The sequence below is a fragment of the Drosophila simulans genome, chromosome 2L, assembly GCF_016746395.2.
Source record: "Drosophila simulans strain w501 chromosome 2L, Prin_Dsim_3.1, whole genome shotgun sequence".
In the NCBI taxonomy this organism is placed as follows: Eukaryota; Metazoa; Arthropoda; class Insecta; order Diptera; family Drosophilidae; genus Drosophila; species Drosophila simulans.
In genome coordinates this window covers 15,405,059-15,417,352 of record NC_052520.2, presented here as the reverse complement: position 1 = coordinate 15,417,352, position 12,294 = coordinate 15,405,059, and the positions used below count along the sequence as shown (strand labels likewise).

The window sequence follows — 12,294 nt, the reverse complement described above, 5'->3', positions numbered from 1 at the left end:
ATTGCTATATAAAGCAGCACGGAGTCTTCTTAATTCCAGTACCTGTCATGCAATACTTTCTGAACTGGCAACACGTCGTATGCTTAATTAATTTTAAATGCACTTTAAAAGTTTGCCCTCTCGAGAGGAGTCCTCCTGGGAAAATAGGTGGCGGTGAGGTATTTTCACCTTTAAGTCAACTTTCCCCTAGCCCCGTTAAAAGTAAAAACAACCTAGAATAAGAAAGAAGCCCAAAGAAAAGTCCATTCATGTGTGACTGCATTTGTCAGTCCTGGACCCAGAATCAGAATAAGGCTACGAGTCCTGGCATTCGCACTCCTTTGCCCAGGTCCTGTGAGTTGTGTGTGTAATTATGTCTGAGATTATGCCCACAGCCACGACGGTGCTGCTCCTACTACAGCTGTCTGTCTTTAATATGCCACCGCAACGCCAACTCCCACCCGTTTACACCCCGCCTTATTTCTCAGCAGTGTTGCCCACTATAGCCATCATAAACTGGTTATTCCAATACATTTTTTATTCATACATTTTTTATAAACAAGGTACCAAAAATGTTTTTTTAATAACTAATCTGATTAGAATGATATTTAGTAGTCATAGTAAGTACTTAAATTTCAATAGCCCATTGTTGGTATACACACCTATAAAAAAAATTGGTTTTAGATGTTTTAAAAAGCCGAATATTTTCCATATTTTCTCATCTTAAAATATCCAAATTTGGCTTGAAAAACGTTGGCTTGGCAGGACTTTTCCGCAGGCTTTCCGCCTGTCGTCAGCGTCAAAAGTTTCTGCGGTCTGCCAGCTCATCCACCCTTAGCACCGCTGATGTGTTGGCATTTGCTTTTGCTTTTACTCGCTGGCTGCTTTAAGTGGAGGTCTTGAGATATTTTTCAGGGCTTGCCTTCGCCACGTTGTTCATATGCAGTTCCTCTGCTGCACTGCTAGAAAATGGTGAAATTTAACAGAGTTTTCCATTTAAATAACATCAATATTAACTAAATTAGCTAATTATAAATCGGTTTCTTATTATGGCATTTTTTAAACACAGAATGGTAGTATTTTACCAACAATTATGTTACCCAAAGAGCAGTTAAAAATATATCTATGAAATAGTTTAAGTAAAGCTGTATGCTTAAGTGCTGTCACTAAGTACCAGTAACCTTGATTGCAGTGTACTCTGCTTAAGTATTCTCATTTCCCTTTAGTTGCCGCTGCTGCTGGTGGGTTTTTGGCTTTTGCCTTGGCTCGTAAAGTCGCAGGAAGTTATTATCCTAAAAACTTTACCCCTGAGGGCAATACAAACAAAGGCGTAGCAGGGCAACAAAGCGCAGCATTCATGTCTGACTATGAAATGGCTATGGCTGCACTCGCCCGCCCCCAAAACCACCCACTACCCCCAAGCCACCCACACATGCGTCTCGTTTGCTATGCATGAAAATAGAATGTCATAAAATTAGAACGATCGCAAGAAGAGCGAGGGGCCAAGCACAATACAAAGAGCCTGGGAAAAGAAAGCGAAAAGAAAGACGAGCTTCAGCCTGCTGACTTTTTTACTGCTCTTGGCGAAAAGTTGATGGCCAGGCGTCCTAGTAGCCGCCTTAACCCATTAAATTCTCTTATTATGCCAGCAATATTTTCTCAAAATAAAAAGCTGGAAATTCCCAAGGCATTATGACTTGAGAGCGTAGTAATCGTGTTGGCCTGTGATAACATTTTATAAAAAACACATTTAATTGAGTTGAGGGTTGCAGGGCAGTCTAACCTTATGATTTTCAATGATTTGAGATTTCGGGGCCATATGGCAACTGGTCTTCAGTCTTAAAATGATCATCGCCAATAACTTTTCGGTGATTTCAGTTATTTCGTTATGCTCTTAAGCCTTAACACCCTCGTAAAATTATCTGTTGAGGTAAGTATACATTTAAAATGTCCTGGCGCCAAGGCAACACACTTAAACGTTGATAAAGCCGCCAGCAACACAAAAGCTTAGCCACCTATTCCATACTGGATGACGTTAGCCCATCTTTAGTTGCAACTAAAAAAGCGAATGCACTGCTTGCATAAATTAAATGTTTACGACTTCCGTTTTGTGGGCAGGTAGCTCTGTAGGAGCTTTGGCTTTAGTACAATTTGTGCCATTAAAAAACCAAATATATGTATATGCAAGTCCTTGTGTGAGAGAGATAGAGAGCCGAGAGCACGGAACGGTCTACGCAGATAGTTAGTCCTGGGATTATACGGAAGGACTCAGCCGGTAGGTAGGTAGGTAGCTGTAGGTGCGCGGTCGCATGGTTAGTTGCCTGGCGCGCTAATTTTTAATTACGACCACTAAATATTCAATTTTTAGTTGCTGGCAAAGGCAAACACTTCCTCTACGTTGGCCGGGGCTTTTTGTTTTCCAGATTAACCGGTTTGTGGAAGGAGTTTTTCGGGGCGGGAGACTGTAGTTTCCTGTCAAGTGCAACAGCTCGTTAGAATTGCAAATGTTGCGATTACTTCGAGAGGATGTAGTCTGGCTATGTATATGAAATTAACACCATTACACTGCTTTTTTGTATCTTTACGTTAAAGAAGCAAGTCAAATTTTATAGGAGATTTCGGCATACAAGCCCTTTAGTAACCATTTATATTATTTCTTTTATTTCATAGACAACCAGGGTACACTTTCATAATCGTCCTGTGATATTAATCAAAAGATAATCAAATTAGCAGTACATGCGTTTCAGTGTTTGCACATCCTTCGGACTCATTTGCGTTGTCTGGCCGATTTTTGCTTGGGATCTCAAAGGAACTATTGTCGACTTTCCGTTCTTGGAAAAAGCAAATGGACCATAGTGCATGATGCTGAGGTAGTCGTAGCCCAGGCCATAATTTGTCACTCCATTGGCCCGAAGCCTTTGAAAGTTATGTTCATGACCGGATCTGATGTTATCGGTTTGAATCCTCACATATTTATCCCGCTGCGGATCGCTCTGTGTGTGATAGAAGCCTAAGGCGTGAAGAAGTTCATGCTGAATAGTCCTACTGGACATACAACCACTGCCTAGATTCAGGGTCTGATCTGTCCTTCCCAAATATCCTACATACGACCAGCATCCTGAACCCTCTTTTTGTATTACTACTTGTGGCTCCCTTTTGTATTCTGTACGGCGAAATTTCACGCAGGTTTTCGATGATATTTCTGCCATTGCACTTTCAATACTAGCAATATCCAAGGAAGCTATGATCAAAATAACATATAAGATAAATATTATAAGAACTTCTGCTCAAAATTTCTTAAAAAGTTTACTTACAAAATCCTCCGGCAAAACTGTAGACCAACGTTCTTCCCTTCCAGTAATATTCTGACCATGATTTTACAACACGACCTTCTGGATTTCCTTCAAAATATTGGAGCTGTTCTGAAATTAGTATGATGTCGTCTTCTGGAAGTTTGATCGAAGGACGACCGTTGGCCGAAGACCCAAGTCCAAAGATCACAGCGAGTGCAAGGTAATGCATTTCAGAACTGATATAACATTGCTAAGAGCAAGAGGCTTTTATACATTTCCAGAACAGATAAAAATGCATTTAAGCTTGCAGAACACAAAGAACAGATAATTTCAAAGATGAATTGCGGTTTTAGGAAAAAAAATTTTAAATCAATTGTAATTGTTTATAATGATGTGCTATTTTTGTTCTCTGTGATGCAAAGTTCTCCAGATTAAGTAAAAACCATGCAACATATCAGAGATTATAGTTTTGAAGGTTTTATATTTATTAGTTAGTTTAAGCTTATAATTATTAGATTGGCATGAAACCATATTTATTTACATATTGTAACTTGGTTAAGCAATAAAAGCATTCAGAGTATTTCTATCGTTTCATTACGCTTTTTCCAAAAAGAAACATAGTATCAATAATATAAATATTAAAATATATTATATTTTCTCCAAGAAAAATTTAAATTTGTAAGTTTCGTCAAACTAGTAAAATTTAATATTGCCCGAGATTAGAAACTTAATTGCTGGCTTACCTCTCCTACCGCCCCACCAATGATTAGATATCATTTAAAAACGGCACTACTAATTTGAAAAATCATAAATACTAAAGATTAACTACAGCTAGTGGACTTAAACAACGCTCGTGCATTGAACTGCCCAGACAGTATTGAATTGAAAGTCTAGCCGCCAATATGTACTATTACAGTGTATTACTTCTACTTCTGGTTGTAGTCAACGTCGCTTGGGCAGCTCCATCCATACGGACGGAAACCGATCCGGAGCTGACAGCTGGATATATTGAGGGTGATATGGTGCCCAGTGGATCCTCGAGAAATATTTGGCGCAACGAAACCTATAGATGGCCCAATCGCATTATTTATTATCATATTAATAGCTATATTGGTAAGTATTGAATAGAAAATTTTTAAATATTATTTAATATTTTTAAAACTATAATATTTGATCCAAATAGATGAAGAACATCGTAACCACATCGTGAGCGCTATTCAGAAAATCGAATCCATTTCGTGCCTGACCTTCAAAGAGGCCACCACTGATCAGAAGTATTATGTAAATGTGACCTCCGAGGAGGGCGGTTGTTACTCCTACATCGGTTATCTGAACCGAGTTCAACAACTGAATCTCCAGAATAATGAAATAGGCGTCGGTTGTTTCCGTTTGTATACGATTGTACATGAGTTCCTGCACGCTCTTGGATTTTTCCATCAGCAGAGTGCCGCCGATCGGGATGATTATGTGCAAATTGTGGAGGAAAATATCACCGAAGGCATGGAGTTTAACTTTGATAAATATACCGAGGAAACCGTCAACGATTTTGGTGAGAAATACGACTATGGCAGCGTAATGCACTATGGTCCCTATGCATTTTCCAAGAACGGCGAAAGGACAATTGTGGCTTTGGAGGAAGGAAAGGAGGATGTAATTGGCCAAAGGCTGGAGCTTAGTGAAACCGATATCAGAAAGCTGAATGCCATGTACAAATGCCCCACCGTCAAAGAATGAGTTTTTTTTTTATCATATCTCCGTTCGGAAATTTCTGCAGGCTTTTGCAACGTAATGATGATAAATTTCATTCTATTATTGTCACCTTTACTCGCGATATATAAATATAAATATAATCTCTTTTTTGTGTTGACAAATGCAATTAGGAGAATGCTCGTCGCTGTCATTTGCTTCCGGATTAATTTTGACACTGATTTTCTTTATTTCGGGGTGGGAAGGCGTTGTAATTTTGATTGAGTCTTGGGGTGTTGCAAGATGAAATTGCGCAAAGGTAGGGAACATGGTTGGTTAGCCTTTGTTATGTGGGAATCGTACAAATATTACTCCTGTGCTGGGTGAGCTAAAAGTTAACAAAGAAATGATGATAAATTACAGTTAAGAAGATGCAATGTTTTATTCCTTAAAATAAACACGAGACGCTTCCTTTTAAGTGTAACATACTTTTTAACTATTTACTGTACAATTCATGGCAATATAAAATAATTGCCTAAATATCTGTTCGTATAAGATCTTATCTTATTGGCCGTGGGAATTCCAAAAATGCTTAAGAAACAACCATGAATTAAGGTTACGTATTCGAGATTATACTTTCGCAGGCATCATTCGCCGATAAGATAACATCATTGCGCTGACCAATGGCCAATTTGTCTGATCGTAAAAACTTAACTGTAGCAAATGTCATAAATTATCCAATAGCTAACTAACTATACCTCTTTGTCACCATAAGCGAGGCGCCTCAAACAGTAACTTGCTGATCGCAGAGCCATCAACATGAGGACCTGGGCAATAACTTTAGTGGTCATATTATTGGCCAGCTCCTGCTCGGCAGCTCCCACCACACAAAACAGGATTGAAACAGATCCTGAACTGACAGCTGGCTATATTGAAGGCGATATGGTACCCAGTCCGGAGGGAAGGAACGGTCTTCGCAATGAAACCTTCAGATGGCCAAACCGCGTTGTCTATTATTACATCAATCGCGATATTGGTAAGGCAATCGGACTGTAATAATCCTTACCATTTTGCATTACCTAACTTTATGCCAATTTTTATTCAGACACCGAACATCGCAACCATATTCTAAGAGGTATTCGCATAATAGAACAAAGTTCTTGCTTGGTCTTCAAGGAGGCCACCACTGATCAGGAATATTATGTGAATGTTACCTCGGAGGCTGGCGGATGTTTCTCGTATGTTGGCTATCGCAACCGGGTTCAGCAGCTGAATCTGCAGAACTACGCGCTGGACACCGGCTGCTTCCGTTTGGGAACAATTGTCCACGAGTTCCTGCATGCCCTTGGCTTCTATCACCAGCAAAGCACATGGAATCGGGATGACTATGTCCGAATTGCTGAGGAAAATATAACTGAGGGCACTGAGGGCAACTTCAACAAGTACGATAACGAAACCGTCGAGGACTACGGAGAACCCTATGATTACTCCAGTGTACTACACTACACCGCTTATGCGTTCTCTAAAAACGGAGAGATGACCATTGTGCCGCTCCAGGAAGGTGCCGAAGAACTTATGGGACAGCGATTGCAAATGACCCAGTCGGATATTAACAAACTTAACGTCATGTACAAGTGCCCCAGGCAGGTGTAATAAATAGAAAGAGCTCATAACGCAAATATAGATGCTTTAAACCAATTTTATTTATTTTTATTTATTGAATACTTAGGTCGTTTTAAAACATTAAAGATTCGGTGTACTTATATGTTATTGTATCCTTTGAAGTATTGAATCCAGGAGTTTTCAAAGCTTCCAGAATAAATTGAAGAGATACAATTTAAGCTTCTACACCTGAAAGTATGCAAATAATATTTGTACATTTGTGCAATTCTTCTTTCAGGCATTAAATGTAAATATAAAGTAATTTCAAAATCACTTTTCATTTCAAACTCACGAAAAGAATTATCAGTGATCAAGTGACAATTTATATACTCTACCAGATAGGAAATCGAGGATTCCAAAGAAGGCGCACACTTAGGATATACTATACGTTCCTAAAAGAATAGTTCTCATAATTCGTGACCAAAACTTTGATTATTTGATAATTTCCTTTTATTATTAAAGCATTTATATGAGAAACGTAGCGTGGTATCTTATGTACGTTATCTAATATAAATATCTAGTTAAAAGTTGGATAATATAATTGCTCCCGTTCTCTTTCTCTATAGGCATGTCGAATTAAATATACCCACTATACCAGTCATGGTATTCAATAAAACTAGCATGGGTTAATTGAAGCGTTCAGTTTCTTTCCTGTCTCCATCATGTTTGCGCGGACATGGGCTGTAATTTTTTTGTTCGCTCCTACTGTTTTTAGTGAACTCTTTAAGGATCCGGAGCTGCTTGCAGGATTTTACCAGGGGGACATCAAAGCTCATCCAATTCAGTCTCGAAACGGAATTGCCAATCAAATTTATCACTGGCCCAATCGCACTGTACCGTATATGATTGAAAATAATGCATTTGGTATGTTCTGTATATCAATTAAGATCGAACCTATCCTGACATAAATATTGAAGCCGACAGTCATTATCAGGAAATTCTTAGAGCCATTTCCATCATAGAGGAAAACTCATGTGTTATTTTCAAGCCAGCTACGGAAATGGATTTTCCCCTGGCGCTCGTCATTACGTCAAAAGGTTTGGGCTGCAATACCGTTCACTTGGGCTACAGGAATAAAACACAAGTGGTAAATCTGGAGATTTACCCACTGGGCGAGGGCTGCTTTCGCATCGGTTCCATTATCCACGAGCTCCTTCACGTTCTGGGCTTCGAGCATCAGCATGTGGCCCAAAATCGGGACCAGTACGTCAGCATCCAGTGGGAAAATATAAATCCGCAGTACAATATCAATTTCGTGAACAACGATAATTCTACAGAGTGGCACGACTTTGAAGAAGGCTACGATTATGAAAGTGTTATGCACTATGTGCCAAGGGCCTTTTCCAAGAATGGCCAACCCACAATTGTGCCCCTCAGGGCAGGAGCTGCAAATATGGGTCAACGATTTTATATGAGCGAAAAGGATATTCGCAAGTTGAACAAAATGTATAGATGCCCTGGTCATTTTTAGGCAAAATATATTTGAATTATTCATAAAATTTGTTATTTGTGCTTTCTAAATTGAATTAAGACAAATTTATAAGTATTCTGGTAACAAACGAGGCCTTTTTCTCATTGTTTTACTAAATATATTATTGACAGCTGCGGTCAATTTTTTAAAATTTTTCAAGTGCGATGGCATGTCAGTCTCTTTCCTGTTGAGCATGCAATTGAGAACCCATTGATTGTCATGTTTTCTGCCTTCAAGGCTTATCACATAGTTCCCAGTGTGGAGAAGCGAAGAGAACGTTGTATTGCGATAAGGCGTTGAATTTGAACACCTTCTGGGCAGCCAAGCAAACTTTGGTGTTCAGCACAACGATTACGCGTGTCGTCGTTGTTGTTTAATAATCAGTAATCAAATGACGATTTTGGGGGAATTACTCATACTTGGGTAGCAGTGGTTTAAATTATTTATAATTGTTTTTGGTATTTTGTTGGGCACTCAAGAATCCAATCACTACTCCACTTCAATTTCCGATTTCCACATATAATTCCCTATCTATCATTGTGAATTGCGGCAATCCAAGAGACAACCCGTGACGTATTTTAGAGATATTTATCGTAAACTTACATGACTAATGGAAGGTTTTCGCATGGGCGCCTCGCAATATGGTGATATACCATAAACCTTGATCTAATTGGACGTTCCGATTGTCTTTATCAATTTGCGAAAAAAGTTTTTGCCTTTTTGTATCTAATCTAAGTTGTATGGGCAGCCTTCCTATGTGTTTCATATTTAGGTAGCCGTTCTCCCTGGCCACTTTATTAGTCTAGTTCGAGGAACTCAACTGGCAAGATGGCGAGGTCTGGAATAATATACGTGCTTCTGCTGCAAGTGGTGCTTAACTCTGGCAAACCCCTGCCAGCAGGTGTCTACGATCCGGAGGAGGCAGGTGGCTTTGTCGAGGGGGATATGATGCTGACGGAGGAACAGCAAAGAAATCTGGAGCAGGGTGCTCCCAAGGCTCGCAATGGCCTTATCAACACGGAAAAGAGATGGCCTGCAAATGTGGTGGTCTACAGGATATCAGACGACTTTGACACGGCGCACAAGAAGGCCATCCAAACTGGCATCGATACTTTGGAGCTGCACACTTGTTTGAGATTCAGGGAAGCCACCGACGAGGATAAGGCCTATTTGACGGTTACGGCCAAGTCTGGAGGATGCTACACAGCCGTCGGCTACCAAGGTGCCCCACAAGAAATGAATCTGGAAATATACCCGCTCGGTGAAGGCTGTTTCCGGCCCGGAACTATCCTGCATGAGTTCATGCACGCCTTGGGATTCTATCACCAACAGAGCTCGTCCATTCGAGATGGTTTTATAAACGTGATCTACGAAAACATAGTACCGGGCAAGGAATTTAATTTCCAAAAGTATGCCGACACAGTCGTGACCGATTTCGAAGTGGGTTACGACTACGATAGCTGTCTTCATTATCGACCAGGAGCCTTCTCCATCAACGGCGAGGATACTATAGTTCCCCTGGATTCCAGTGCGGTAATTGGACAGCGAGTGGGTCTTAGCTCCAAGGACATCGATAAGATCAACATTATGTACAAGTGCCCCATTTTGCTGTGATCCAAAATCAGGTAGACTATGTACCTAGTCAATTGTGATATGTATATATATTTATTCATATATCAGCCACCGACTGACGCGATTAGATCGGTTTTATTGATCTACGCTGTCATTGTCATCGTGGTCTGAACTATTTATAAAGAAGCGTAAATTAAAGCCATACCCCTTTAATGACATTGTCTCTGATAATTTCTTATCGGCAAAGTACAAAATTCAGGCGGGGGCAGAATCTATCAGGGTTTCAGGTTGTAATGCACGGAAATACAGGCCCAAACCGCATTTCGTGTGCCCATGTGTCGAGGTCTAGTAATTGCGTGCTGCTAATGCGATTTATATGCGAGATGCAAATGTCTAGCAAGCATCTGGGCCCAGGGAATGGAGGACACGTCCTGGGAGCTCCAGGACCCCGGCGCAGGCACTCAATTCTCACATTTTGACAGCGCTTGTTAGACCATAAATTCGATTCTCGTTCGTTTCAACGACACGGTTTGCCTTCTTCCATGCATCCCCCATCCCGAACATCCTGCAATATCTTCCCATGCGCATTGTTTCATCCGAAATTAAGAAAGGACCTCAGGAGCCGGGTGCGAGCATGTTTGGGTAAAATTACCATACACCAAGAGCAGCGACAAATTTTCAAAGGCTTATGCATCGCAAAATTAGAATTCACAAGATGGTGATCGATGCACTTTTAGGCACATGGTGCCTAAATTAAAATTGCATTATGTTTTTTAGAAGAAAACTTTATGTTAGCTAATAAATCATAACCTTTAATAATATAACTTTCACAACAAAATATCAATATCATTTTTATTGAAAAATTCGAGTTCTACAAACGTTTTCTATCTTTAAAGAACACATATCAAGTAAATTTCAAGAGCTACTTGTTAATCCACTCGGGGTTTTTAATAGTTCCCAAATTAGTGATGAGCTAATTTCCATTATCAAAAATTGACCGTAAAGGCGAATGTAATTAATTTTAATTGGCGATTAAACATCGTTGAGATTATTTTGAGGACGTTGATTTTCTTTGAAATTGTTATGCACGTATTTTTGAATAGTTATGGAAACTGGCGTACGATCTAACTAAGACCACGAAAAAGTACAATGAAATGCATTGTAAAACCATACAGGAAGTTGCCTATTGAATTGTCTTAATCTTGAGGATGAGGTAATTAAGTTTCATTGATACCACAACCAGTAGTACGAATTACGAAAATATTTACAAGGTGTAATTACAATAAATAACAAATTCAAGGGGTTTGTTACAAGCAACTTTAATGCATACCAATGTTATTTATATTTTTTATTACATGCTTTCAATATAATAACTTATAGATGAAAAAGAGTGCTAGCTACTTAAGCATTCACCTAAAATTAAAGGTTCAAAATGGGGCTAGTGTACATGTTGGAATACAACAAATATTTCAACGGTATTAAGCAATAAATAAAGAAAACTCTTGTCTGGAGTTTATAGAGGTTATAAAAAGATTATAAACCATTTAGGGTATATACCTAACATTAAGATGACTCATTTCCATTATGAAATTTCACAAGTTTTTTTAATTGGCTACACATGGCTCACCGTAAAGTATACCTTATTTGTATGGCTGATAAGACGCTACTAATTGTGCTTAGCCCAAAAGTAAGCCATCTTAGCCGCGAGCCATAAATGTGGCAGCATTTTCAGATTCGAATACCTATAGTATGCAAATGAGCTGCAAACAATTGCAATTCCGCTGGCTCCTCGGTGGAAACCCGTTTGCCAATAATAACTCATGGAGGAAACTGCGCTCTTACAAACAGAAGCGGAAACCAAAAACCCAAATACCGAAGCCACATGAAATATGAAACGAATTGTAGCAATTTCCCCAAAGGCGCAAAAGCGCATATGTGACTGAGTTCGAAATCGAGAGGAAGAGATCCTGGCTTCAAGTACGGCCACAGAGCTGCAGGAACCGTGTCCTTTGGCTTCAGCGATTTATTGCTGACGAATGCGTATTCGATTTTAAATCATCGCTGAAATGATTTATACATTTAATTTTATTTTTCTCGCCAAGCCGCTTAGCTGAAATGTGGAATCACTTGCAAGGTCCTGCATACTGCTCTCTTGGCCGCCCTTATTTTACGATGTTTTCCATGTTTCGGGCACATTTTTTCATCGTTCATATTTATGACTATGACATCGTAAAAAATTATGCTTTAATTTGATTATGGTGGTGCAAAGTATGTGTGCTTGACGTATTGTATACGATACGATGTGCCTGGCCATAAATTGGCAAACGATTCTTGGGTCAAAGCTTAGGCGATTCTTACTCGCAATTCAGTTATATTAGTATTTAACTATTAGGCCTTTTAAACTTATCAGGATCTTCATAGGCTTGCAAGTAATTCTGCCAGTAGTTTCTTAATAATATATAACCGTATTATACTTCCCTATTTAAGTCGTAAAATACATCAAAAATTTGATTGCCAGTAAAAGCGAACTGGTATTTTCGTACTCCTCTTTACGCCAAAACAGAAATTGGGCCAAAAGTACCCTAACCAATGCTCTTATGGCGTATCAATGCCATTAACAGCCTCATTACC

The 12,294-nt window shown here is 39.4% G+C and overlaps 5 protein-coding genes across 6 annotated transcripts; 4 read left to right on the top strand and 1 right to left on the bottom strand.

Annotated features, from left to right (window-relative positions):
* Nucleotides 1-2,654: 2,654 nt before the first annotated feature.
* LOC6732441 (zinc metalloproteinase nas-4) lies at nucleotides 2,655-3,501 on the bottom strand. Its single transcript, XM_002079526.3, has 2 exons — nucleotides 3,294-3,501; nucleotides 2,655-3,220 (listed from the first exon to the last, which is right to left on the bottom strand). Exons 1-2 carry the CDS (start codon nucleotides 3,499-3,501, stop codon nucleotides 2,706-2,708), a joined length of 723 nt encoding a protein of 240 aa, XP_002079562.2. The 3' UTR covers nucleotides 2,655-2,705.
* Nucleotides 3,415-5,320, top strand: LOC6732440 (seminal metalloprotease 1). Of its 2 annotated transcripts, XM_016178234.3 has the most exons (3): nucleotides 3,415-3,492; nucleotides 4,215-4,385; nucleotides 4,456-5,320. In XM_016178234.3, the coding sequence occupies exons 2-3, from the start codon at nucleotides 4,292-4,294 to the stop codon at nucleotides 5,004-5,006; spliced, it is 645 nt and encodes a 214-aa protein (XP_016025085.1). In that variant the 5' UTR covers nucleotides 3,415-3,492; nucleotides 4,215-4,291; the 3' UTR covers nucleotides 5,007-5,320. The 2 variants fall into 2 exon arrangements, with proteins under 2 accessions (XP_016025085.1, XP_002079561.1); XM_002079525.4 differs by lacking the exon at nucleotides 3,415-3,492 and having other exon boundaries at nucleotides 4,110-4,385; nucleotides 4,456-5,314.
* Nucleotides 5,321-5,728: 408 nt separating this feature from the next.
* Nucleotides 5,729-6,656, top strand: LOC6732439 (seminal metalloprotease 1). The gene is made up of 2 exons (XM_002079524.3): nucleotides 5,729-5,994; nucleotides 6,064-6,656. Exons 1-2 carry the CDS (start codon nucleotides 5,778-5,780, stop codon nucleotides 6,609-6,611), a joined length of 765 nt encoding a protein of 254 aa, XP_002079560.1. The 5' UTR covers nucleotides 5,729-5,777; the 3' UTR covers nucleotides 6,612-6,656.
* Nucleotides 6,657-7,250: 594 nt separating this feature from the next.
* On the top strand, nucleotides 7,251-8,119 carry LOC6732438 (seminal metalloprotease 1). The gene is made up of 2 exons (XM_002079523.3): nucleotides 7,251-7,484; nucleotides 7,538-8,119. Exons 1-2 carry the CDS (start codon nucleotides 7,283-7,285, stop codon nucleotides 8,089-8,091), a joined length of 756 nt encoding a protein of 251 aa, XP_002079559.1. The 5' UTR covers nucleotides 7,251-7,282; the 3' UTR covers nucleotides 8,092-8,119.
* A 756-nt stretch (nucleotides 8,120-8,875) lies between these two features.
* On the top strand, nucleotides 8,876-9,881 carry LOC6732437 (seminal metalloprotease 1). The gene has a single exon (XM_002079522.4). It carries the CDS (start codon nucleotides 8,920-8,922, stop codon nucleotides 9,703-9,705), a length of 786 nt encoding a protein of 261 aa, XP_002079558.1. The 5' UTR covers nucleotides 8,876-8,919; the 3' UTR covers nucleotides 9,706-9,881.
* The last annotated feature ends 2,413 nt before the right edge of the window (nucleotides 9,882-12,294 follow it).

Bases quoted from the DNA above. Each gene is read 5' to 3' on its own strand.
- LOC6732438 (XM_002079523.3), top strand. From the start codon at position 7,283: ATGTTTGCGCGGACATGGGCTGTAATTTTTTTGTTCGCTCCTACTGTT. The intron at 7,485-7,537 runs GTATGTTCTGTA...TAAATATTGAAG, and splicing joins GATTGAAAATAATGCATTTG to CCGACAGTCATTATCAGGAA.
- LOC6732439 (XM_002079524.3), top strand. From the start codon at position 5,778: ATGAGGACCTGGGCAATAACTTTAGTGGTCATATTATTGGCCAGCTCC. The intron at 5,995-6,063 runs GTAAGGCAATCG...ATTTTTATTCAG, and splicing joins TTACATCAATCGCGATATTG to ACACCGAACATCGCAACCAT.
- LOC6732441 (XM_002079526.3), bottom strand. From the start codon at position 3,501: ATGCATTACCTTGCACTCGCTGTGATCTTTGGACTTGGGTCTTCGGCC. The intron at 3,221-3,293 runs GTAAGTAAACTT...TTTTGATCATAG, and splicing joins CAGTTTTGCCGGAGGATTTT to CTTCCTTGGATATTGCTAGT.
- LOC6732440 (XM_002079525.4), top strand. From the start codon at position 4,175: ATGTACTATTACAGTGTATTACTTCTACTTCTGGTTGTAGTCAACGTC. The intron at 4,386-4,455 runs GTAAGTATTGAA...TGATCCAAATAG, and splicing joins TCATATTAATAGCTATATTG to ATGAAGAACATCGTAACCAC.
- LOC6732437 (XM_002079522.4), top strand. From the start codon at position 8,920: ATGGCGAGGTCTGGAATAATATACGTGCTTCTGCTGCAAGTGGTGCTT.